Below are 26,052 nucleotides of genomic sequence, written 5' to 3' on the forward strand. Positions count from 1 at the left end.
AAGATTTAATTTCTCGGAAATCGAGCGAGGGGAGACCGATCGAGCCGACCCAATCATTTTCTCGGGCGGAAGGGCATTTTGCCCGTAATTTTGCCTTTAAACAAAGGGTATGCCCTAAAAATTAAAACGTTTTCTTTTGAGGGAGATCCAAAATCGACCCAAAACGATGCTTCTAAGTTGCACTGTCGATTGTGGTTCGATTTTCATAATTCTACATAATCAAATCAAGTTCTTTTAAGCTTCTGATTTTCCAGACCCTGATTCTTCATAATCAGGTCAAAAGAACTGGGCCTAAGAACATCTCAAGTTACTGCCATCCCATCTCAACTCATCTCATTTCTCTGGATGCATAAGCAGCATTTTGTCGAACATCTTGTGTGCGTTCGGCCTCCACGCCGCCGGCGTAACACCGAGCTCAAGTCCGGTCACCTTGCGCTGGTGGCCAAGCGCACTACACCAGTTCGCACCACACACGCCGCCACTCATCGTCGACAAGCGGCAGGGCATCAATGAGCGAGCCGAATGAGGTGGTAGACGGCGCATACGAGCAGGAGAATTGTTCAGCTCCTGAGCGAGGCATCGCGTAGGCGGCGCGTGTCGTGGCGGCGCCCGCGCGTCCAGGCCCGTCGGGAGCAGCAGGCCGGCGTTGCTGCGCATGACGTACGCGCTGTGCTGCATGCTCCCGCGTCGGCTACTGCAATGGCCCGAAGCGTGTGGCGGCGTGCCGATCGACCAACGTCATGTCGCCGCCGAGGAGGGCCACCAGGATGCGCACATCGCTGGCGGCCACGGCCAGCTCGCCGACGATGAGGCAAGTGTGATTACCCCCGGGAAATGCATGCCAGCTGTTCGATAAAATGACTACAATAAAGTTTCAATACCAGCCCAATACCGCTCCATTTTCTGGTTCTGGACGAAACATGTCTGATTTTGAAACACAAGGGACCAAATGTCGACGGAAAAAAGATGAGGGATCCAATGTCTACTTGTAAACTTGAGGGACCAACAATATACACTTTTCTCAAAACAAAACAGATATGAAACTCAAACAAATATTCATGTTTGTCTAGATCATGTGCAAGAAGGATATATATAGACACACACACAAGCATGCATAGAGAGGTGTTCTTCAGTTCTTGCATATTAACTGAGATTCATTTTTGCGCTTGCAGCATAGAACGAAGACAAGTTGCGACTTCAGTAAATGAAGGTCTTCGCTCAGGCTCAGTTGACCAGCATTGCTCCATGAGTTTCCTCCATTCCGGGTTACATGAAGTGGGCACTGGCGGCCTCAGTGTGTCACTCAAAATACCCCCTGCACACTCCCATTGGAAACTAATGTTTAATAATTTACTCAAGAAGAGCGAAGGTATGTTTTCGGTTAAATTAGCATATAAATTTACCACCTGGTTCCCTGAACTTGAGAATTACACACCCAGGCACCTAAACTTGTATAAATGAATATATTCAACTACCTAGGTGACTAGTAGCAACTATATATGATTTTGCTATAACTTACTGTTTGGCTTTGTGTAGATCATGTGAAATTAACGAATAATGATGTTCTTTTGTTTAAATGAAGTTAACATAGATCCTGCAAACATTCTCGCCTTTCATGACCTTTCTTTTCAAGAAGATCTCAAGATTTAGCTTAAATAAGTTGTCAACAACTGCTATTTAAGTAGTTTCAGCTTATCCCTACTCACAAGTATATGATACTCATGTTTAAGGACTTAAATGTGCGGTTCCCAAGTTTAGAACCCAAGTGGTATAATTGCAGAACCATGGAATTCAGAAGATGAGATTACCACTACAGCCTACGGATGGAGGATCATACTGTTTCATACCTATAACTCCTCCATAGTGCATGCCATCATATGGATCCTCACCAGTGAGAATTTCCCACATCACAACGCCAAAAGAATAGACATCGACCTGTGTTACCATAAAATTGGCATATTTGAGAATACAAAAGAGAAGAACATGTCAGGCCTAAGTATATTCTAGAAATTTTACAATCTTTTTGTCAGTGTGTGTTAAATTCTGCAAGTTTTTTTTTTCATGAATCAAATAGGAGGAATGCTCTAGTTCATGTTTAAAGTGAATTTTCATCCCCTCTATATCACAAATAAGTAACTTTTTGGGCATGCTTTCAGTCAAACTTTTAAAACTTTGGCTGCAAATATCATTTTAATTGCTATGTTTAATTTTTTTAAATCATATGTATAGATCTTTCAGAAAGCATTTCTAGAATATCATGTTTTTCAGTCTTGTACATATATTCCTACTATAGATTAGTGATCAAAGTTATATCTCAAAGACCGTGTCAGTATCTAAAAAGTCACTTGTTTGTGATATGAAGAGAGTATATAGCACTCCCAGTGAGCAGGTCAAATATCTTCAGCATCATGCCACAGTTTGAACAATGTTATACATTCATATAACTGATAAGTATGTCGTATAACCTTTGTGCATGAATGTCAAGTGAAATTGTGAAACAAACACAATGCTATAATTTGGGTTCTTCGTAATTTGTAGCACCTTCACACTTCCAAGTCATTAAAAAGATTCATCATAATACCTTTTCAGATACTTTTGTGCCACTCATTGTCAACAATTCTGGGGCCATCCATGGAAGAGTTCCTCTCATTCCACCAGAAACCATGGTGGCTTGTTTCATCTTTGATAAACCAAAATCGGCAACCTGCAGTCATTATTTCTCTATTATGCCCTTCATTTATATGCAGAAGTCCGTCATATGTATTTCATAAATGTGTATCATTTTGCTTCACCCATTTGCATTTCATATTTAAAATTAAGAAAATACATATGGTATTTTTTTTGCGGGGTAATACGTATGGTATTTGAATACTGGTGTTGTGGCATACCTTGCATATGGGACGAGAGGGATCCTTAACATTCACTAGCAAGTTATCGCATTTCAGATCGAAATGGACAATGTCCTTGGAGTGCAAATATTCCATTCCAATGGCGGCATCCATTGCAACAAGTACCCTCTTGCGCCAATCGAGATATTTGTCCTTGCGACTGAGTACTTTCTTCAGAGATCCATTGACCATGAATTCTGTTACAGTAGCTAATGTCCCCCCTGGCCCATTATTCACAACCCCGTAAAGTGCCAGAATATTCGGATGGTGAAGTTTTGAGATGATAGCAGCCTCTCTCCAAAATTCTGTTATCTGCATGATATTATATGTTTAATGATGGATATATGCTGCATTTCTCGCTTTCAACCCTTTGCATTTTTCTAAAAGGGATTAAGTTTTGTTCAGTTTGCTCTCTACTACTCCAGTTTTTAACAGATGCAATTGGTATGGCTTACCAGTTTATCTGCCTGTGATGATTGGTATGAAAAACAGCTGTTGTTTATCCGTTTAATGGCAACATCTGTTCCCCTCCATTTTCCATGAAAAACAGTTCCAAATGCTCCGGCACCCATCTCACGGAGATCTTCGAGGTCATCGTTGCTTATTATCTGCCATTTGTATGACATCAACTTTAGGAAGAACTCCTTGTATAATGAAAAAGGTAGGAAATGTGTGCGAATGATATTCACTGATAAATGCCTTGCTTATCGCTCTGACACAAAATTTCCTATGTCACAGACTACTGCATGTGAAGTTAATTACAAACCTGGACATTACTCATAAGATCTCTGCCCAACACTGCATTTGCAGGCAGAGATTTTTCACTGCTCTTGGTTTCACGTAGCTGAGAGTAGAAGACAAGTCAGAAGTTATACGGTGAATCGTTTTCATCATATTGTACCATTTGAAACATGGGGTGCAGATATGATGACATACCTCAGCCTCTGGGATTGATGGTGCAGCATTTTCTTCAGCTTCATGCAATGGAGCTCTGATTTGAGGATTAATGATGCCAGTGCCAACCGAGCGAAATCGAGTGATTTCTGATGAATGCTCATCTGTTGTTGGACTGCTGGGTCGTTCTTGTATTGTATCACTCGAAGCACGTACAAGAGTATTTGGTTGCAGATTTATCCTTTTGTCTAAAGGTGTAGAAGCAAAAGGAAGTACCGATGTTGCAGGACCTGCAGGTTGGTTCTTCTGGATGCTGTTGGTTGGAACTGACCTCTCCGGATACTGCAAGTTTGCACTGACGTTGCCGCCAGGACTAGTGGATTCATGACTAGGTTCAGATATCTCCATCCTGTTGTGCGGCTGGAAATTAGTGTTCTTCCTTAGTGAATTTGATGGCTGCGTCGTCACACTACTGTTGTCCAATGGTATCTGAAGCTGTTTCCTTGGTGATATTTTTTCCTGTGCCCCAGTAGTTCTGTAAGTGTCTGTGGTAGTCTGTTGATGCTGCACCGTGGATTCAGAAGGCGCAGATGCACCAGGGGAAGCTTTACTAGTCTTTCTGGCTGCAGAGATCATGCTATCTTCGTTACCTTGTGCCTTATAATACTGGTTGATTATCCGTCTCTGGGTACTTGGGGGAGTCCTCTCCAGCTGACCACCTGCTATCACTGGCGGTACCGCGATACTCTGCAAGGGCTTGCTTTTGATGGGCACTGAAGCTTCCTCTGTTCTGCCTGCCGGCGGCCCTGCTTCCACACCGATGCCAAACATCAGCTGGTCCAGGTCATTGGCCGAGGATCTACCGATGCTGTGTGCTCTCGGCTCATAACCTGGTGTGGTGATGATCCCATTGACAAGAGCGATGAACTGCGCCTCTTTCTCGGCATCGGATGAGCCTTGTACCACGAAACGCATGTGGCGCTCATCGTCCTTGCGAGAGAAGAGGTACATGTTGATCATTTCTCTGTTTTCCTCTAGCACAATGCACTCATCAATCATATGCCGGAGGTCATCATCGGAGGTGATGGAGATGAGCATGCTCAGTTGCTCCCCTGGTAGGTGGTACTTTATTGTGTGGGCTCTCCTTATTAGCCTTGTTGTCTTGCTGACCAACTCTTGCCAAGAAATGTCCCGGCTAATTTTCATCAGATGCCTGTCACCACCGATGTACCGGAGCTCGCCGTCGCTTGGCCTTGGCAAGAAAGTGCCACCGAAGTTGCAGATAAGCTTTACCTTCATTGATTTAACATCGTAGTAATCTCGAGGGAGCTGTCTGCTGGTGAAACTCAGTGGACCAGATGTTGGCGGATTCTTTGGTCCTTTCAGGTCAGAAATGTTAAATTGTTCCACCCAGTCCATGTTGCTGGTGTGGTGCTGTTCTCCTTGACGGTAATCAGAACGATGGACTACTTGTGTTTGCTCTCTCTTGCATAAATTCAGAAGAAATTTCTCACCAATCTGTCAGAACTAGCTCAGTACATGGCGTTGGTCCTATTTTACCAAGAACTTTATAGACCTAGGATATACAGTCTGTCAGAATAAATTTCTCCTTTTATTTGTGTTATAACTTATAAGAATCTGAGGCGGTTAAAACTAAGATATGCAAAGATTACATAAGCTCAGGAGAAAAGGAACCCACAATTAAACGAGAAGAAAGGTAACTAACCTGTAGAGAGTTCAGGCTTCTACTGGGACTCAAAACTTCATGGTTGCCAACAGCTTCATATTTTTGCCTCGGTGCCAGTGTTGTTTGAGATACTAATATGACGAACAGGTGAGTGGATTCAGGTATAGAAAGATTGTTTCTGAGGGAAGTTGGATTGGAGTTGGTGAGTTGCTGACTCACCTTTGAAGCAATGAGTGGATGGTGTCTGCAACACCTACGTTTTATTACTAACAATATTTGTCATGTGGACTGTTGAACAAGATTCCATCATCAGCTGCCACTTAACCTGGGGCAAGGGGCGGCCCCTGAAACCTTTGTTGTCGTTGTCAAATGGCAACAGGATATGAACCATCGTCACTATATGGCCGCCCATAGCCCAGTTGCATTTGTCATTTTGTTTCTTCTTCTTCTTTAAAATGGGGCCGTCCCTGCTGAAACTTGGCTTCCGGTTGTTGATAACATATTTATTATCAAATACGCATGTTGCAGCTGCAGGCGAGGAGTGGCTGTCATGCATTGGTATTCTAAGGTTGAAAGCTTGAACGTTTCTTTCCCAGGTAAAAGTAATGTTTCTGGTTGACCTATGACTTTTTTACTAACAGTCTCAACATTTGTTCTCCTTTCACTTTTGTATCGATTGTGTTATCTTGGACATAGTTTTCTTCGTTGTTACTTTGTTAGCTAACTAAGAATGGAAGAATGGTACTCCTCCTTTGGCTGCTTTGCTCCATTCTTTTACGGTAGATGATTATCACATTAAATACGCGATTCCATCTCTTGGGATTCCTTTCGTACTATGTTATTTGCTCCAAAAGGCGTTACCTGAGGAATATCGACAAAAAGAGGTGCGTGAGCGCGGTAAAATCTTCTTGGCCCATTAGGTCCACTTTTGTATCGTTTGTGTTATCTTCGACGTAGTTTTCTTTGTTGTTACTTTGTTAGCTAACTAAGAATGGAAGAATGGTACTCCTCCTTTGGCTGCTTTGCTCCATTCTTTTACGGTAGATGATTATTATATTAAATACGTGATTCCACTGCCATTTTTTGGGATTCCTTTCGTACTATGTTACTCCCTCCGTTCCTTGATATAAGGTGTATAGATTTTTTAGAAAAAGTTCGAAATATAAGGTGTCTTGCGTTGCACCACTCGTTTGAATAATTTTTTAGGGATTTGATTACATTTACTTATATTAGGCAAACTCCTCTATTTTCTCATGTCAATTAGTCAGGTGTAATCTCGCCCAAAACTTGTGAAATTTTCACTCCACGTGCGTTCTTTAATTTTCGTGCCAAAAACTATACACCCTATATTTAGGAACGGAGGGAGTATTTGGTAAAATCTCACAAAGCCTACCATGTTGGCACAAAATAACTGTCAAAATCATCACATAATTTGGACCCATCGGCAAGGTGTAGGATCGATTTCCCCATTGGTCACCGCACCATTGATGTCGAGTAGGTTATGGACGAACAGACGAAGCTGGTAATTGAGGCAGCATCACTGATAGTTGTGATTCATGCATGGCTTATGTTGATCCACAAGAGAGTTGTTTGTCACAGTGACAAGCCTGTTATCTGTTATGCTCCAATGTTAACCCGGGATCAAGAAAGGATAACAAATCTGAACTACATCTACAACTGAAGTGAAACAAAGGCTTTGTGGATACTAAGAATGAAAAGAGCACCTTTAGCCAGGCTTGTGCAAACCTTCAGGAGTAGGGGGCTGCTACAAGATAGCATTCACACCTATGTGGAAGAGGAAGTTGCCATGTTTCTCCATGTTGTCGGTCGTAACCAGAGGTTCAGGGTTATCCACAACACGTTCAGGAGATCAATGGAGACCATTTCCAGGTACTTCAGGCAAGTGTTGTATGCTCATGGGTAACTTGGAGGAAAGATGATCAGGTCACCAACCGTCCGGACTCCTAGCAAGATTCACACTAGCCCAAGATGGTATCCATATTTCAAGGTGAGCACTAACAATATGTAGTTCATGCCTTGACATGCTTCTATTATTATGCTATAGCCATAACACAATCTTGTAATGCCATTTCAGGGTTGCATTGGGGCAATAGATGGTACTCAAGTCACTGCTAGAGTGCCCAGGTCATAGTCTGCAACATACAGGGGGAGAAAGCACTACACAAGTCGGAATATTCTTGCTGATGTTGACTTTGATCTGAAGTTCACATATGTGTTGGCTGTCTGGGAAGGACCAGCACATGATGCTAACATTCCAAGTTACAGCATGACTAGACCTGATGGCATTAATATCCCCGATGGCAAGTTCTACCTAGGAGATGCTGGCTATGCATGTCGGCCAGGTGTTCTTCCACCCTTGAGGAAAACCAGGTGCCATCTGAATGAGTTCTCTGGTAGGAACTATCCTAGGACTCCATAGGAATTGTTTAATACCAGACACTCCTGTTGGGAATCGTTGCATGGAAAACAAAAAAATTCTACGCACACGCAAGATCTATCCATGGAGATGCATAGCAACGAGAGGGGAGAGTGTGTCTACGTACCCTCGTAGACCGTAACCGAAAGCGTTTAGTAACGCAGTTGATGTAATCGAACTTCTTCGCGATCCAACCGATCGAGTACCAAACGTACGCCACCTCCGTGTTCAGCACGCGTTCAGCTCGGTGACGTCCTCCGCCTTCTTGATCCAGCAAGACGGCGAGGTAGAGGATGAGTTCCGGCAGCACGACAGCGTGGTGACGGTGATGATGAAGTGATCTCCGCAGGGCTTCGCCTAAGCACTACGAAAATATGATCGAGGATGTAAACGGTGGAGGGAGACGCTGCACACGGCTAAGCAATTGTTCTGGGTGTGCTAGGCGCCCCTCCCACATATATATATATAGGTGGGAAGGAGAGGGGAGAGGCCAAGGGGCGCCCCAAGTAAGCCCGAATCCTACTTGGGCTTGCCCTAGGCCGCCCCCTTTCCTTCTTTTGGCGTCAAGGGGAAGGAAGGAGGAGGTGCCCCCCTTCCTTTCTCCCACAAGGGGGGAAGGCAGGAGGAGGTGGCCCCCCTTTCCTTCTTTTAGGGCCGGCGGCCAGGGAGAGGGCGCGCCAGCCCCTCTGTGGGCTGGTATGCGCCTCTCCTTGGCCCATTAGGCCCCTAGACCTCCCGGAACCCCTTCCGGTGATCCGATGACTACTCGGTGCACTCCAAAACTATTCTGGTGTCCGAATACTGTCGTCCTATATATCAATCTTTACCTCTCGACCATTTCGAGACTCCTCGTCATGTCCATGATCTCATCCACGACTCTGAACAACATTCGGTCACCAAATCATATAACTCATATAACACTATATCGTCAACGAACGTTAAGTGTGCGGACCCTACGAGTTCGAGAATTATGTAGACATGACCGAGACACCTCTCCGGTCAATAACCAATAGCGGAACCTGGATGCCCATATTGGCTCCTACATATTCTACGAAGATCTTTATCGGTCGAACCGTTATGACAACATACGTAATTCCCTTTGTCCATCTGTATGTTACTTGCCCGAGGTTCGATCGTCAGTATCTTCATACCTAGTTCAATCTCGTTACCGGCAAGTCTCTTTACTCGTTCCGTAATACATCATCTTGCAACTAACTATTTAGTCACTTTGCTTGCAAGGCTTCTTATGATGTGTATTACCGAGAGGGCCCAGAGATACCTCTCTGATACACGGAGTGACAAATCCTAATCTCGATCAATGCCAACTCAACAAACACCTTCGGAGATACCTGTAGAGCATCTTTATGATCACCCAGTTACGTTGTGACGTTTGATAGCACACATGGTATTCCTCCGGTATCCGGGAGTTGCATAATCTCATAGTCGAAGGAATATGTATTTGACATTAAGAAAGCAATAGCAATAAACTGAACGATCATATGCTAAGCTAACAGATGTGTCTTGTCCATCACATCATTCTCCTAATGATGTGATCCCATTATCAAATGACAACTCATGTCTATGGTTAGGAAACCTTAACCATCTTTGATCAACGAGCTAGTCTAGTAGAGGCTCACTAGGGACACGGGATTTGTTTATGTATCCACACATGTATTTAAGTTCTTGGTCAATATAATTATAGCATGAATAATAAACCTTTATCATGATTTAGGAAAGTAATAATAACCATTTTATTATTGCCTCTAGGGCATATTTCCATCAACTCTAGCCTTCGAGTTACGGTTGAGAGTGCATTTGGAGCTCTGAAGAATAGGTTTAAGATCCTGGATCAGAATCCACCGCACACTTTCCCCATTCAGATTAAGTTTGTTCTTACTTGTTGCATTCTGTATAACTGGACCCTATAATGGGGTTGTGCTGAACTGGTGTCGGGGGAGGAAGAGGTGATGCCTGACGATGTTGTCAGCTCTGGCCATGGCGTGGAGGCATTTGACAACGAAGCTTGAAAGAGCAAAAGGATGAAGTGGGCACAGTCAATGTGGGATAAAAGAGGCCAGACAAGGATCTGAAGAAGAAGAAGACGAGCAACAGTAGTAGTAGAAGAAGAACTGCGATTTGTTTCCTAGCTAGGACCGAAATTATATCCACACCACTAGTAAGAAATTGTGATAGTACCTTATGCAGTTTGCAACCAAACACCGTGTAGTTTGTGCACCCAATGCAACGCAAGAAACCAAACGGGAGGTTAATATTTGTTCCCTTGTGCAACCAGCCTATATGCGGACAACCAAACTATAAGTAGATGCTGGTTTTTGGCCGCTTTATCTCAGCCAAGCCCAGCTGAGGCACACACGCAAAGAGGCAAAAAAAGTGCAGATAACGAAACACATCCAATACAACTCGCCCTAAGCAAAGTGATTGAATAGTTTGATTGTAAAGCCAGAGATAGGGGATGGGGTGGGCACATATCAAATCTTACTCAAGATGATGCGTCGACTCTGTCTCTCGCAGATGCTCATAGGGGATGGGGTGTGTGTGCGTGCGTTCAAAAATGTGAGTGTATGTGCATATGTATGAGCGTGTGTATTGTGCTAAAAGAAATGGTACTATACCCCCGAGTTGGAACATGATCTCAGAATTCAAAAGTATTGCATTCCGCTGCCCCGCGGGCACGACACGATGTTTTCCATTACGATCTCTGGTTTGGCAGCAGCAAACACCAATTTGGCCTCAGGAGAGTCTCTCCCCCAGCACCAAACACCAGAACCAGAACGGGCAGCTGGGCACGTTCCCCAATCCCTCTCCCACCACCCACCTACCCAAATCCCAGCCTTCCTAAAACTCTAGGCCGTCGCCGCCGTCCATCGGTCGCACCTCCTTGCAGCGTCCCCGCTCGGGGGCCGCGGCAGCTGGCGGTCCTCCACGGTCCGCATGGCGTTCCGCGAGGATGGCTCGTCCATGGCCATCGTGGGGCTTCACTTCCGTGGCTCATGGTCGAAGCTTCACTTCTCGGGGCTCACGGCCGGAGCTTCACTTCCCGGTCCGCGAAGATTTATACTAGGTTTAACTTTTGTTTATGTTAAAAATTTGCCATGTCCGCTTTTGTTTAATGAAATATGTCAGAAATAGAATGAATGTGTTTCGGTTTAAATCATCCGGTTTGCATGAAAATCGTTCAGTTTGCTCAAATTGCATTTGAAATGTGTCAGCATGGTCCGCGTTGGAGATGCCCTTACTCTCCATCCTTTAGAAGATCCATAAATGCTAGTGCTTTTTTGAAATGAAGTTATGAGTCCGGAATGCTCGGTGGTTATCCTCTCCACCTATGATTTTAGAAAAATGTGACCCCAACAAAAACGCATTTTACAACTCGCCGTAAACAAGTGGTTGAACAATTTGATTGTAAAAGCCAAACATATCAAACCCGTTAGAAATTAATTAATTAATCTCTCTGTAAACTAATAAATAATAAAAGATTGTTTATACCCCGTCCCTCCAACAGTATGTGAGAGCGTTTTTGACACTACTAGTTCATGGAGGAAGTAAAATAATTCTTTGCTTAGAGCAACTCCAATGGAGCGACCCATTTCGTTCGCGGCCGTCCGTTTTTCGTCCGCGGGCGACCCATTCCCGGCCCATTTTTGAGCCGGATTTGCATCGGCGCGGACACGCGACGGACGCGCGCTTGCTCGCCTACTCCTGTCCTTGGGCCCGCTCATCTGTGGCACATTGGCCTCCCCCCGCCAACAAGCAACCCTCGCCCCCGCCTCCTCCGTCACCGCCGCCGCCGCCCATTTTGCCGACGAATCTTCCAGCTGCCGCCGCCTCCACATCCGCCCAGCAACGCCGCCCCTGCCCTCAGTCGCCCGTCGCCGCCGTTTTGCCGCTGGGGAGCAAGCTGGTTCCCCGCCGCTGTTTCCCCTACGCCCAGCCGCCCCGCGACCAAAAAGACGCCTCGCCGCCCCAGCCACAGACGACCGACACGCTCGTCGGACGTCGGCCGGGCAGCTAGCTGGTCTGTGGGCACCGCGTCTCCCCTCGCCGACCGTCTCCTTCTTCGACGTCCGCAAGCTGTTCGACAGTTTGCCAAGGTACGAAAATGGACTCCGCCGACGAGTTATTTTTCCACAATTTCCTTTGCGACTCCGATGATTCGTCCGACGACGAGGAGGAGATATTGGCTGCTGTGTTGGTCCATCACCACCTCAACAACCAGTGGCCGTTGTTCCGTGGCTCCATTCCGGGCCACCTTCCGGCGTTGAATCGTAACCGGGAGAGCGGGCATTTCCTTCTCTGGAAGGACTACTTTGATACAACAAACCCGTTGTTCAAACATCACAAATTCTGCCGCCGGTTCCGTATGAGTAGGCATGTTTTCAACCGTATTAGAGAGGGAGTGGTCGGTTATGATGACTACTTCGAGTGCAAAGAGGATGTCATCGGCAAGATTGGTTTCTCCTCTTATCAGAAATGCACTGCCGTCATCCGAATGCTTGCATACGGAGTGCCCGGTGATCTCATTGACGAGTACGTCCGTATGAGCGAGTCTACATGCCTAGAGTCCCTGTATAAGTTTTGCAAGGCTGCGATTGCTGTGTTTGGCCCTGAGTACTTGAGAGGGCCGACAGCTGAAGATACAGCCCGTTTGTTGGCGATGAATGCTAGCAGGGGCTTCCCGGGGATTCTTGGCAGCATAGACTGCATGCACTGGGAGTGGAAGAACTGCCCTTCTACTTGGCAAGGGCAGTATAAGGGACATGTCAGGGCTTGCACTGTCATACTAGAGGCCGTGACGTCTCAAGATCTCTGGATATGACACTCTTTCTTTGGCATGGCTGGATCACACAATGATATCAACGTGCTTCAGCGCTCGCCGGTGTTTGCTAGGCTTGGCGAAGGCAACAGCCCACCGGTGAACTTTACTGTCAACGGCCACACCTACGACAAAGAGTATTATCTGGGTGACGGTATCTATCCTCAGTGGACCACTATTGTCAAGACAATACCCAACCCTGTCGGAGAGAAAAGGAAAAGATTTGCCCAAGAGCAAGAGAGTGCTAGAATTTCACCATATGTGAGAATGCAATGCAAAATTGGGCGGCCAGCCGGCCACGCCTGCACATATGGGTGCGCGCTGCTGACCCATATGAAAAACAGGGCGGGCGGCCGAGCCAAACGAACAAAAAACGGACGGAATCGCCGTCCGTTTGGGTCGGCCCGTTGGAGTTGCTCTTAACCGCTTCAAGTTTAGCGACGGTCATTGGTTTCCGTCGTCTTTAATTCGCGTCTATACAGCACACCCCTTGAGCCACATACACATATGGCTCTACATATATAGCGTTTCATCATGGCCAAAGAACAACTGTTCCGTCACTTGCTTTTCTCTCTACCAAAACACCAAGTTGGAAGCTTGAAAAGAAAAAGAAAAACACCAAGTTGGAACACGAATCATCAAAATTCAAAAGCAGCAGCCCGCTGTCCCGTGGGCACGGCACACTGTTTCCAGCGTTTGGCAGCAGCAAACACCAATTTGGCCTCGGGGCCATTCCCATTCCCCGAGCACGAAACGCCAGAACGGGCAGCCAGCCAGCACGATCCCCTCCCCTCCCCACCCAATCCCCCTCCCACCACCACCCACCTACCCAAATCCCAGCCGCCCTAAAACCCTAGGCCGCCAAACCCGCCGCCGCCGCCGCCGCAATGCAGGCCGCCGCAGCCGTCCACCGGCCGCACCTCCTCGCGGCGTCCCCGCTCGGGGGCCGCGCCAGCCGCCGGCCCTCCACGGTCCGCATGGCGCTCCGCGAGGACGGGCCCTCCGTGGCCATCGTGGGCGCCACCGGCGCGGTGGGGCAGGAGTTCCTCCGCGTCATCACCGCCCGCGACTTCCCCTACCGCAGCCTGCGCCTCCTCGCCAGCGAGCGCTCCGCGGGCAAGCGCATCGACTTCGAGGGCCGGGACTACACCGTCCAGGACCTCGCGGCGCCGGGGGCCTTCGACGGGGTCGACATCGCGCTCTTCAGCGCCGGCGGGAGCATCAGCCGCGCCCACGCGCCCGCCGCCGTCGCCAGCGGCGCCGTCGTCGTGGATAACAGCTCCGCCTACCGGATGGACCCCGACGTGCCGCTCGTCATCCCGGAGGTTAACCCCGAGGCCATGGCCGACGTCCGGCTCGGGAAAGGGGCTATTGTGGCCAACCCCAACTGTTCCACCATCATCTGCCTCATGGCTGTCACGCCGCTGCATCGCCACGCCAAGGTACCATTGCACATATGTCGCCTTTCGTTCCCTGCTTTCTAACAGTCACACTAGAAAGTAATGTTAAATTAATTTGGAAAATGGGATAGCCGAGACCAAAGAAAACCAAAGTCTTTAAATTTGAATCCTGAAAAAATGACTAGACTCATCTTTGAATTAGAGATGCTTCTTCATAGTTCATAGGAATATTTAATTCCATATATTTCATTGCATTTCTCCTAATTGTGATGCCTTTTAAGCTATGAACATTGCAATTTGATAGATACGAGTACTTAATACAGTAGTTTTTTGTGATTTATGTTAAGCCTGTCAATAGGGACTTTCATGATTAGTTATTCTTATTTATGTGTGCCGATCCGCTTCATATATTAACATCATTTTTATTGTGAGTCGAGTATTTTGTAATGTATAAGTACCGATATGTGTCATGTAAATGTATGCTTGTTGGTTGCATTTCTGGACTGACCAAATAAATTGATGGCAATCTTTTCATCGTCAATGTGGCAGGTGAAAAGGATGGTTGTCAGCACATACCAAGCAGCAAGTGGTGCTGGTGCTGCAGCCATGGAAGAACTCAAACTTCAGACTCGAGAGGTGGGCATTTCTCCCTTACTATTTTGCTCGTGGTGCTAAATCAGTATAGCTACTGACACTGTATACTTTATTTAGGTCTTGGAAGGAAAGCCACCAACCTGTAACATTTTCAGTCAACAGGTTATAACTTCAATACCTTGTGCGCATGTTGAGTTGATTTCTTACTGTCATAAGACATGCTTAATTTATTTTTCCTTCTGCAGTATGCTTTTAATATATTTTCGCATAATGCACCTATTGTTGAAAATGGCTATAATGAGGAAGAGATGAAAATGGTGAAGGAGACCAGAAAAATCTGGGTAAGTGGAAGCTTGATCAATGCCCCATAGGTTCTTTGCATTACTCCATCAAACTTTTCTCTTAAGTTGGCTGTTGAGCAAACAGAAATGCCATACTAACTCTCTGCTCTGTTTCTAGAATGACAAGGATGTAAGAGTAACTGCAACTTGTATACGGGTTCCTACGATGCGCGCGCATGCCGAAAGCGTGAATCTACAGTTTGAAAAGCCACTTGATGAGGTTAGCATACTGTAATTGTGTTACGTATCAGTTAGTACATAGACTTCTTTCCTGAATTGTTACAATCTCAGGTCCTGAGTCACTGGGTAAAAATATGTTTATTGGCCTAGCATGGCTTTGTTTTCCTTGTTTTCGGCAAGTAGAATTGTAAACGGTTTCTTGTGGAACTTGTCTGTTGTCATTGTTGGGTAGGTCATTTAATTAACTTTTGACACTTAATACAATTTCCATTTCTTGTCCCATGTAAATAAAGAACACACCTTATTAGATGATCCTCTGTTCTTCTTCAGGATGTATTAGCTGTTCAAATTCTGAAATTGTTTGCATATGTTCTTGAAGGACACTGCCAGAGAAATCTTGAGGGCAGCTCCTGGTGTTACCATTAGTGACGACCGTGCTGCCAACCGCTTCCCTACACCACTGGAGGTAATTGGGCAGTTTAATTTTCTGAAGATGAACATATTTGGAGCGGCGATTTGTTTGTTTTTATTCACGTACATTCCACTCATGAGATTCCTTGTGATCTACTCCCTCCGTTCCGAATTACTTGTCGTAGGTATGGATGTATCTAGACGTATTTTAGTTCTAGATACATCCATTTCCGAGACAAGTAATTCCAAACGGAGGGAGTAGAAGACAGGAGATTTGTTATTTACTAACTATATGCTGCACACTCCACCCTTTCACGAAGCTACACTAGCCTGTTACTTGTTAGAAAAGTAGAGCAGATTTTCTTTAATTCTGATAGAACTCTAATTTTCAGGTATCGGATAAAGATGACGTATCAGTTGGTAGGATTCGCCAGGACTTGTCACAAGATGATAACAGAGGGTACACTCACGTTTTACACTTACTGTTGTAATCATCTGTTTGTTATGCATCGCTTGCACTTAAAATGTTCCTGTATACCGGAACCTAATCAGCTCCTCAATGGCAGGTTGGAGTTATTTGTCTGTGGAGACCAGATACGTAAAGGCGCCGCGCTGAACGCTGTGCAGATTGCTGAAATGCTACTGAAGTGACCGCCTTTTTACCATTGTCTCATGTGCCACGTTGCTCTATCCATTGATGGATTGATGTACTCTAGTCACTTTCAACCCAGTTTTGGTCGTCGTCTTTTTTGTAATCTGTCAACCTAGCAGAAGAAGTGTAAGACGGGCTTTAGTCATCTGTTGCACACAAAAGTGCAGCCACAAGTTTAGAAAAGGAGGTTTTTTCACTTGTTCGGATTTTGCCTTAGGTTGGTCTTTGTTGCAAGTTTGTCGTTTGTTTCTTGAAAGCTGGTCTGCTGTAACTTTACCCCCAAAGCCCTCGAGATAACGAGGCGTCCTGTGGGGACCTATATGAAGGGCAACGTGTGTACCATGCAACAAATCGTTGGGCTAAATGCTGTAACTTTTGAGGTGCAAAACCAAGGTCCGCTGTAACCTTTGCCCTGAAAGCCCCGAAATAAAGAGGCGCCTTGTGAAATCTATATGAATTGCTTTGTGTGCCATGTACGACTAAGTGTCGGAGCCAAAAGCTTGCACCGAACCTATTGGATGCAAACTGGGGGCTATGATTTCAGTGATTTTGAAGCGGTTTAGATGATGAAGGTGCTAAAATAGCTCTCACATGTGGTTCGATGCATGTGCTTGCATGTACCTTGTTTGATTCATGAACAGAAGCCTGGCCAGATCAGAAGTTCTCACCAGGAGCGCCATGTTACATCAACTAAAACGTACAAGGACCCCAATAGCTGGCGAACGCTCGCCAGCAGGGGATGACATTTGCGAACGATTTGGGTGGCAGTTTTAGTTGGAGTAATGCTACACGTATAAACGAGTTACAAGGTTTTACAAAGATGGTTAATTTGATTGGTCAATAGGTGGGAAGGCGGCCCATCCCTCTGAAAATCGGGGGGGGGGGGGTAAGTTTGTGATTGGTTAGTAGATGGAAAAAATCCTAGTTAGCGTATAATTGCGTATAACTCTTTGTATGTTTAGCATTATTGTTTTAGTTGTAGAGGAGGGGACGGCATTTGCGAACGATTTGGGTGGCAGTTTTAGTTGTAGAGGTGTGGCAACTTTAGTTGTAGGGGTTGACAGTTTTTATTTTGTGAAGGTATTCTTTTTGTGAAAACCGACACTGTTTGATCCCGATCAAATGGCTGGGGTTCGCTGGGACTTTACTCCCAGTGAACGGCAGCCATTTAACATTATACCAAACCTACAAAGGATATATTATCACCACTTGACAGTAAAATTTCCAGGGGTTGGCTTTTGTACCGGCAGGAGGAGAATCGGGAGCAATCAAAAGCTGGATCCCACATCTTTCCCAGTGCTGACCATGGAAACTTTCACTGCATCAAACTCAGAACACACATCAATTCTTTTCTTTTTTGTGTGTGAAAACAAACGCATCAATTCGAGAATCAATTGCAGCGCAGTTTGCTGCTGGCCTGGAATGGGCCCAGGGTGGCCTGCCACTCTACCAGATATACACTCTGTTGCAAAACCATTGCCTGGTGTAACCTTGGCTCTCGAGGGTAGGAGGTTGGAGGCACATGAGGAAATTTAACCATAACAACAAGATGTTGGAGCTAAAAACTTTCACTGAGCCTCGCCTCGCATCTGCTTCCAATTCTCATCACACACAATCAACCGTCTGAAGCAACCACCGTACCGGCTGCAACTTTTTTAACTGTATAAACAGTGCAAATGTATTAAAATGTTACGACTACAAACTCAAATCACCATCAGACGAAATGTTCATTGTCCCACGCAAACGAACCCAAACAAATTTTTTCATGCATGCCATCAACCCTTGAACCTAACACTACGGCTGACGTTCGGATTAATGCCAGACATTTCTCCTCCGTATGGACCGGAGGCCTTCTTCACGCCATGCCCCTGACTTCTCCACTTAAGTCCCTGTTTCTCACTCTTAGCCCTGTATTTCTTCCGTGGGTTCTTGAGCTTCCTGTTTCTGGAGCGAGTCAGCCCTCGGTTTTTCTCGATCTGGCGCGAGATCCCCCTCCTCTTGCCATCTCCTTCGCCTTCTTCTGCCAACGGCCCGGTGATAGGGGCGCTCTGTTCTTTGCGCAAGCGCTTTTCGGTCCTCTGCCTTTTGACATCTTTGTAGAATTCATCTTCAGACTCCGACGCTTCATCATCATTGCCCTTGTTGTCTCCACGTGTATTGGTTCCTACCCGAGCAAGAACACGTAGTTCGTGTTTTCGACGTCTTTCACCAATCTCATCTCGCTTTGGAATGTCATCATCACCAGAAACAGACTTGAACTGATGGCCAGAAGAGGGGGGAAAAAGGTTAGGAATAGCTACAGCCATTATAACAACAAATATAAGTATATAACAACAATGGAAAGAACACAGAAATCGATAGACAAAGCACAAGAACTTGTTTAAAGGGTTGATCTAGCTTTGCATATGAGCAATAGTCAACAATTATAAATTCATCAAGTATTTCAGAAGATATCTTTGGTAAGACAAGGGTTACAAGGTTTGCGTTCTAAGAACAACACTTATATGCACTTGATAGCATAAGTCATTCTATTAACATGACAGATAATATAGCACAAAGGCTGTTCTGGAACAGCAGAGCAGAAAGATTACAAACTCTAACAAAGCAGCAAGATTCAAGCATGACCCAACATTTTGACCCCAAAAATGACCAGCATCGTTGGCTAGTTCATATTTATCGAAACAAATGTTGATAGGAATGCGGAGATGTGATGCCAAGGTTTTTAAAGCTGGAACGCAAGCATAGCTAGTGTCCCTGAGTGTAGCACAATTCATTATTGATATGTTTTACCAACAATGGTACTCATTCCAATAATTACCATGTCCTATTATGTTATCAAAATTCTAATTCCCTTTTGCAGAGTAAGAAAAGTCCCACTGCACCCGAGAAACCTTGGAATCAATATTTAAAACACACCAGCAACTCCAAAATCACTTAATAATCCTCAAAATTCGCTAACATTCTGGATACAATGATAATTCAAATAATGTATAGTATGTGGTGGTTGATAATATCTGTAACATGGCTGGGTGTAAGGATGTAGTATCAATTCAGTTAAGGTTCTATCAAATTAGCATAAGTAACAGCACGTATGCAGAAAATCAGCCCACTTTTGGCAACAACAAAAAAGAACAATAAAACATTTGAGGTCAATACTTGGATACTTCAAACTGTGTGTCCTGATGAAACAAACAACTTGACAAGGAGCCAAAGTAGACCAGAAGACTGCAGGTTTTGTTATCTCAGTGAGACTTCAGATTTAGCATGAATGTAGGTTTCTATCAAATTACCCCCTTGCAGAAAAAATGTGACAAAAGGAAAGTGGCAATGTTAAAAAATCGTAGATTACCAACTAAAAATGTAACAGATATCAACTTGGTCGAGATCAGAATGATTCTCTAATGTAGTGTTCAACTGAATACTAGCAAGAATCTACAGCAAGAAACATATGGTCATTGAAATTTCGGTCCTACATGACAGCATGTGTACTTGCCTGTGTAGTTTTGTAGTTATGAACTTGTAATTTGCACCATATGCATAAAAGACTAGTTAATTAAGCGCAGTTTGGATCATTATCACAAGACATTTAGATTTCGCGCAAGTTAAAAAAATAGCTAGTTATGAAGGTACCCAGCAAAAATAAGAAACCTGCATGAAAATACCCCATACCTTGTTTCTATTTGAGCCAGTGGCATTCACCAGAAGCTTTCTAGGTTTGATCACTTGACTATTTTTCTGCACTTCATCATCAAAGTCATCCAATGTCTGCAGGTTTATCCTAGTATTGGTTGCCCTGGTTTTTGACAACTTTGGCTTCAACCCTTGTTCCTTCAACCCCTTCTCAGCCCTTTTTCCTTCATCCTTGCTCTTCCTTTTGGCAATTTCATGGTGCCCATTAGAAGGCCCATTCTTTGTCAATTTGGCTGCTTCAGCACCCCGTTTTACTTTGTCCAGAACCAGTAAATTGCTAGATTTGCCCTCGTCATCATCACTTTCATCATCGTCGTCTAATCTGAAATATTTCACTGACAGCTTACTGTTCTTCTCTACTTGTATCCTCCTTATCTCTTCACAGTCAACATCATCAGCATCATGCTCATCGCCATCATAGTATAATGTATTTCCGCTACCAAAATAAAAATCACCCGAACTATCATCACCGGCAAAAATTTGTTGGATTGCCTTGGTCGCTCTCTTGATTCTTGCCATATATATTTTGTCCCATACCTCGTAACTATCTGCGCCCGCGTCGCGGTGCTTACCTCCTTCGCTGTCATCACTTCCATCGCCGTCCTTGCCTTCTTCGCCATCATCAGTTTCATGGCCGGAAACACCCTCGAGATCGTTGACAGGCTGCACCGGATCCTCCTTCTCTGGATGAATCGAGTCGTCGGCGTCGAGGGGGATGGCGTCCCGCTGCTTGGGGAAGGCGTCAATCTCGTCGCCGTCAGAGTCGGACATCGCCGCCGCCTTGCTGGATCACTTGGACTGCTGTGTGTCCGCCGCGGGTGGCAGCCGTGTCGACCTCAGCCTCTTCCCCATGTTGGGTGGCGGCAGGAGTATCGAGGAGTCGGGGTGGGGGAGGAAGCGCTGCGCACAGGCGGAGAGGCTGGTTCAGGGTTAGGGTATCTCTAGCCCATCGGGATTTTTAAATTTTTTTTGAGAATTAGCGCCTCATTTCATATAGTTTTCTGGTAAAAAAAAGCTTTTCATTGTCCAATTTTTTCACACTAGCTATCGGCGCATTCATGGTGTAGCAATCCACGCCCTAGCCGATTAGCCCCGTTGCAGCTATAAAACCCACCCCAGCAGCTCTCAAAGCCTACCCCAACCAAACCCTATTCTCATGAACGTCAACCCGATTCTCCCTACCGCCGAAATCGAGCTTGAGCTCTTCGTCGCAGCAAGGAGAACCGCCATCACCGCCGGCCCCGATTTGCCCCATCCACGTTGTTGCTTGCCTCCTCGACTCCCTACTACGTGTCTCCGTCCCCGAGCTTCACCACCGCCACTCCGATGCCCTCCTTCGTCGCCGACCCCTTCCTTCGTCCTCAGGCACCATCGTCGGCCCCAGCGCCGACCCCCTCATCCATCCTTGAGCACCACTGTCGTCCCCATCGCCGACCCCCTCCTTCGTCCTCGAGCACCACCGCCACCCCCATCCCCGGCCGATGCTGCCATGGCACGTTGACGCATGACTTGGTATGCGCAGTTCATAACAGCGTGGTGCACCCAAATCATGAAGAAGCAACACACCAGCGAGGCTTGATGAGAAGGGCGCATTGCGGTTGGCCTTCCTTTAAGCTCGGACAAGGACAAGGAGGGGCAAGCCCCGAGCTCGGATAAGGTGGCGCCCGTTTTTGATTGGGCCAAGGCTTTGAACCCCGTTTGGCTGAATGAGGTGGTGGTTTCATATATGGCGTTTGGTTAAGGCTGTGATGATGCAATTACCTGGCATTTGATTTCTCATGACCTAATGTTGTTGTCACCCCATCTCAGTAGTGGCGACCTTATCACAAACTACACTACAAGCGGTAGCAATTTAACATCATTTTAGTCCTAACCACCGAATAAATGACAATTCATCCTAATAGACCTAGATACTACTCCCTCCGTTCCTAAATATTCGTCTTTCTAGAGATTTTAAATGGTCACTACATACGGATGTATATAGACATATTTTAGAGTGTAGATTCACTCATTTTGCTCCGTATGTAGTCACCATTTGAAACCTCTAGAAAGACAAATATTTAGGAACGGAGGGTTAATAGCAGTACCAAATTAACAGTCATATGGATGGGGGGAAGGGTGGTTTATCAATGGCGATCAAGGGGGAAGATCAGCATTCTCCTCCTCCTCCTCTTCTTAGATCCTTTTGTTGTCTCTATTATCCCACATTGCCTCAACCCACTCCAATCTTTTTCTCTTCCAAGCTTCATTATCATGTGCCTCCATACCATGGCCGAAGTCAATATCATCAACCATCACATCATCTTCATCTGGCACATACTCATCAAGACCCCTCTCTAGGATCGAGTTATGAAGAACGCAACATGAAAAAATAAGCTTAACTTGGGTGGGAAAATGGTGGAATGGCTATCAAGAATCTTAGCTATATTATTCAAAGCACCAAATGCCCTCTCAACTATAATTCTAAGGCTAGAGTGCCCGAGACTGTATAGTCCGTTGATAGTCTTAGAATAGCTCCTTGTAGAGAATTCATTAAGATGATACCTGATTTTCTTCAAGGTTGGAAGAACCACATGCCGACATGCATATCCAATATCTCCTAGGTAGAATTACCACCCGGGATATTGATCCCATCAGATCGAGCCATGCTGTCAGCAGGAATGTTTGCATCATAGGATGGCCATTCCCAACCAACTAACACATGTGAATTGAGATCAAAATCAACATCAGCAAGCACACTCTGGCTTCTGCAGTGATTTTCCCCTGTATGATGTAGTATGTGACCTTGGCGCTCTAGCAGTCACATGAATATCATCAGTTGCTCTAATACAATCCCGTGATGGCATGAACAAACTGGTATGGTTCGCAACAATACGATCATGTCATGGCATGAGCTAACAATTAGTATTGATCACCTTGAAATATGGATACTAGCGATATCTCGCTTGCATCTCGAAGGAGTTTTACTAGTAGGTACTTTGATCATCTCACCTCTGAGCTCTCCAACCTCATGCAAGACTTGCTTGAAATACCAGAAAATTGTCTCATTGAATCTTCCGAATGTGTTGTGAATCAACCTAGACCTCTTGTTATGACTCGCAACATGAAAGGGCATTGCCACTTGCTCTTTCACATAGGCATGGATGCTATCTTTTAGCAACCAACTCTTCGTAAACGTCCCCACAAGCGTGACAAAAGGGGCACTTCTTACTTGAAGCATGTTCACGGCCTCTACATCGCAGTGGCGTACCTAGCGGGTGGGCCATGGCACACTAGAATTTTGGGACATATTTTTTTACCATGTAAAAATTAGCTGATTTCCATGGCCCATCCAAGCCAATTGAAATAGATCTCATTGTTTTTTAAAAGTGTGCACACCCTACATTTTATTTCTAGGTCCATCACTGCTGCATTGTTACGTTTATAGATGTAGTTTTATTCGTCAATCTCATCCTATATCGGACTAAAATTGGATCATAGCTGATCACATGCCTGGAACGTTGACGAACCGCTCTCTTATGTACCAACATTACTTAGGACCGAATCGCAACTATGAGTGTTGATGCTTGAGCTAGTAGCTTCATCCATTCGTTCCTATTGAAATCGATGTTGCAGTGAGTAACGGCGAAATCGATCCTACACCTTGCCCAACAACCAAACAATGGTAGGATGAAGGGTGGTTGTATGGTGCTTATCTCCATGGCAGACGATGAGGACGAAACGGAGACGACGACGAAGGGGACGAGCAGGCCGTGTAGCTGACGGAGAGTAGCATGTCCCGATGCTAGCAGATCTTGGTCCACACTACCGCCGTTTCAGAGAACTGAGGTTGACTTTGTCCTTTAGCCAGAGGTGAACGAGTAAAGTGGAGTGTGACAACGTATTTCACGCCATACAACGGCTGCAGATTTTCGTCTCGTGCCAGCTCCGTGCGTGCTCCCCATGTTGTTTCCCTCTTGCGCTCGCCTCAGTCCAGCTCCACGAAAACGATTGATTCAAGAATTCCCAGTGAGCGAGGATATGGGGCGCTTTGAGTTTCATGCGCATACGGACCAACACCTCACATGAACAATCAAATATGCTCTTTTTGTATCCACTGAGCCCGTTTAGAGTTAGTGCGAGCAACAAAACACGCCCTATACACGTTGTGTAGCGTAGTGCATCAACGGCAAATCTCGCGAGGTCAAAAGTTTTCACCCGCAACAGGCCATTTGGTGCCAAAACCTTAAACAGACCTGCCAAGCTCAGATTTCATCCTTCCAGTCATGCATTAATCGTGCTGCCATCTCGGTAAATTTTCAATCATCTACGGTGAAAAACAGTAACAACACTGGGCGAGTAAAAGTCGTCTCCGGAAGTGCTTCTGTACCGGGACGAGGACAAACAGCCGACACTGGATCCCACGGCTTTCCCATCCGAGCTTCACTCCGGTGCCGGCCACGGGAACTCGCACCGCAACAGGCCGAGCAAAGCCATCAACTCCGCCATTGATTGTAGCACAGTTTCAGTCCACTGACTCAGCGAGGGCGGTGGACGAAATAACTCAATCCCTGACGCGTCACATTCAGTTCGTACCGCTGCTTTCAGACGAGGAGTAACTGAACGGAGCAAGGCCCCATCCCATCGCGCTCGCTGTCTTGCACCGACGCACATCGATCGCGTGCCCCTTTCATGCTCCCTCCCTCAAACTATGCTCACACACAACACACCACTCTTGCTCGTTACATTTACCCATAGAAAACAGAAAAGAACAAGGAAATTACTGGACAAACTTTACTGATGCATGATGGTTCATTATTACAGCACAGCGACATTTTTGCCGGCAAACCAGTAGCTAGGCCAGCATTATGCATTATCAACACACAGTAGGATCATGCACCGGACGCTCAAGATCATGATTTACACGCATATAATATATAGTGGTGATCCGCGACATAGTACGACATGATTGATAGGGATGCATGAAGTTCAGGTACATGCTAGGCAGGCGCCATCAGCGGCGGAGGGTGGCTGGAGGGTGGTGGTGGATCATGGGCACTTGGGCCTCTTGCGCGCGCCGTGGCCGGTGGTCTTGTCGCGGTAGCAGGGGCACTCGTCCTTGTTGCCGGCCGTCCCCGACGGCACGCAGTTGCACTCGGCGCAGCATATCCCGCAGTACTTGAGGCAGTCGTCGTGCCGGCTCGCCTTGGAGCACCTCACCCCGCACTTGCCGTCGCAGAACGCTGCTCAAGAACACACGCACCACCACGGTTAACATCAACACAGGGAAGGGCCGAAGAACTTCAGCATAATGGCGATACATACAGCATCAACACATCACTGAACTGACCTGATCCAGCCGTGGCGGCACGCAGAGACGAGGACGCTAAGAGGAGGACAAGGAGGAGAGCCACAGTGGTGGCGGTGGGGCCAAGCTTCATTGTGGTGTGCTTGAGGTTCTTGGCTCTGGCAGAGCGCTGCTGCCTGCTGGTTGGTGTGAGCTTTGAGCCTTGAGAGTAGGGAGCTGGAGGAGTGAGTTGGTACCAGTGTCTTGGGGCATTTGGGGCTATTTATAGGGCCCAAAAGCTTGACAGATCTTGGAATGGCCACAACTATTTTGGACCGTTCATTATTTTTAATCCAAGGGTCAAGAATGAACGCCACGAGAGGTAATAGGTTACTTTTTTTTGTTTAAATGAGGTAATAGGTTACTGACTGCTTATATTTGGTAAGTATCAGAAAAAGGAAAATCGTAAAAATATTACTCCACTAGCATATATTAGAGCGTCTTAGGAAAAGGAAACTGTTGCATTTCTAATTTATGTGATTAAAACGGAGAAGAAGGAACTTATTGCGTGCCTAACTTATGTGATTAAAGCCATTAAATGCCACAATTTACATGAGAATGTTACAATACCAGAGAATAACATGACATGAGATTAATTTGGAACAATTTCGTTCTTTCTATAACGTACTAATAGTTACTTCTATGGTTAAGTAAAATGGCAAACATCATAGAACAAACGAGACAGCCATCATAGTGATTAGCATGGTTAAGTAAAACG

The 26,052-nt window shown here is 45.8% G+C and overlaps 4 protein-coding genes across 6 annotated transcripts; 1 reads left to right on the top strand and 3 right to left on the bottom strand.

Moving 5' to 3' along the window:
• Window positions 1-952: 952 nt before the first annotated feature.
• Window positions 953-5,753, bottom strand: LOC125510666 (dual specificity protein kinase shkD-like). Of its 3 annotated transcripts, none has more exons than XM_048675912.1 (9): window positions 5,689-5,753; window positions 5,509-5,600; window positions 3,825-5,358; window positions 3,655-3,732; window positions 3,344-3,496; window positions 2,889-3,200; window positions 2,582-2,704; window positions 1,848-1,935; window positions 953-1,315 (listed from the first exon to the last, which is right to left on the bottom strand). In XM_048675912.1, exons 3-9 carry the CDS (start codon window positions 5,199-5,201, stop codon window positions 1,155-1,157), a joined length of 2,292 nt encoding a protein of 763 aa, XP_048531869.1. In that variant the 5' UTR covers window positions 5,202-5,358; window positions 5,509-5,600; window positions 5,689-5,753; the 3' UTR covers window positions 953-1,154. The 3 variants fall into 3 exon arrangements, with proteins under 3 accessions (XP_048531869.1, XP_048531870.1, XP_048531868.1); XM_048675913.1 differs by having other exon boundaries at window positions 3,825-5,372; window positions 5,689-5,704; XM_048675911.1 differs by having other exon boundaries at window positions 5,509-5,744.
• A 7,769-nt stretch (window positions 5,754-13,522) lies between these two features.
• On the top strand, window positions 13,523-16,769 carry LOC125510667 (aspartate-semialdehyde dehydrogenase). The gene is made up of 8 exons (XM_048675914.1): window positions 13,523-14,182; window positions 14,690-14,776; window positions 14,852-14,896; window positions 14,980-15,075; window positions 15,194-15,295; window positions 15,635-15,721; window positions 16,059-16,126; window positions 16,233-16,769. Exons 1-8 carry the CDS (start codon window positions 13,628-13,630, stop codon window positions 16,315-16,317), a joined length of 1,125 nt encoding a protein of 374 aa, XP_048531871.1. The 5' UTR covers window positions 13,523-13,627; the 3' UTR covers window positions 16,318-16,769.
• A 1,173-nt stretch (window positions 16,770-17,942) lies between these two features.
• LOC125505994 (something about silencing protein 10-like) lies at window positions 17,943-20,932 on the bottom strand. Its single transcript, XM_048670880.1, has 2 exons — window positions 19,988-20,932; window positions 17,943-18,576 (listed from the first exon to the last, which is right to left on the bottom strand). Exons 1-2 carry the CDS (start codon window positions 20,777-20,779, stop codon window positions 18,094-18,096), a joined length of 1,275 nt encoding a protein of 424 aa, XP_048526837.1. The 5' UTR covers window positions 20,780-20,932; the 3' UTR covers window positions 17,943-18,093.
• A 3,835-nt stretch (window positions 20,933-24,767) lies between these two features.
• Window positions 24,768-25,527, bottom strand: LOC125505996 (peamaclein-like). Its single transcript, XM_048670881.1, has 2 exons — window positions 25,338-25,527; window positions 24,768-25,230 (listed from the first exon to the last, which is right to left on the bottom strand). Exons 1-2 carry the CDS (start codon window positions 25,426-25,428, stop codon window positions 25,037-25,039), a joined length of 285 nt encoding a protein of 94 aa, XP_048526838.1. The 5' UTR covers window positions 25,429-25,527; the 3' UTR covers window positions 24,768-25,036.
• Window positions 25,528-26,052: the final 525 nt, after the last annotated feature.

This window comes from Triticum urartu, chromosome 5, assembly GCF_003073215.2.
Source record: "Triticum urartu cultivar G1812 chromosome 5, Tu2.1, whole genome shotgun sequence".
Taxonomy (NCBI): domain Eukaryota; kingdom Viridiplantae; phylum Streptophyta; class Magnoliopsida; order Poales; family Poaceae; genus Triticum; species Triticum urartu.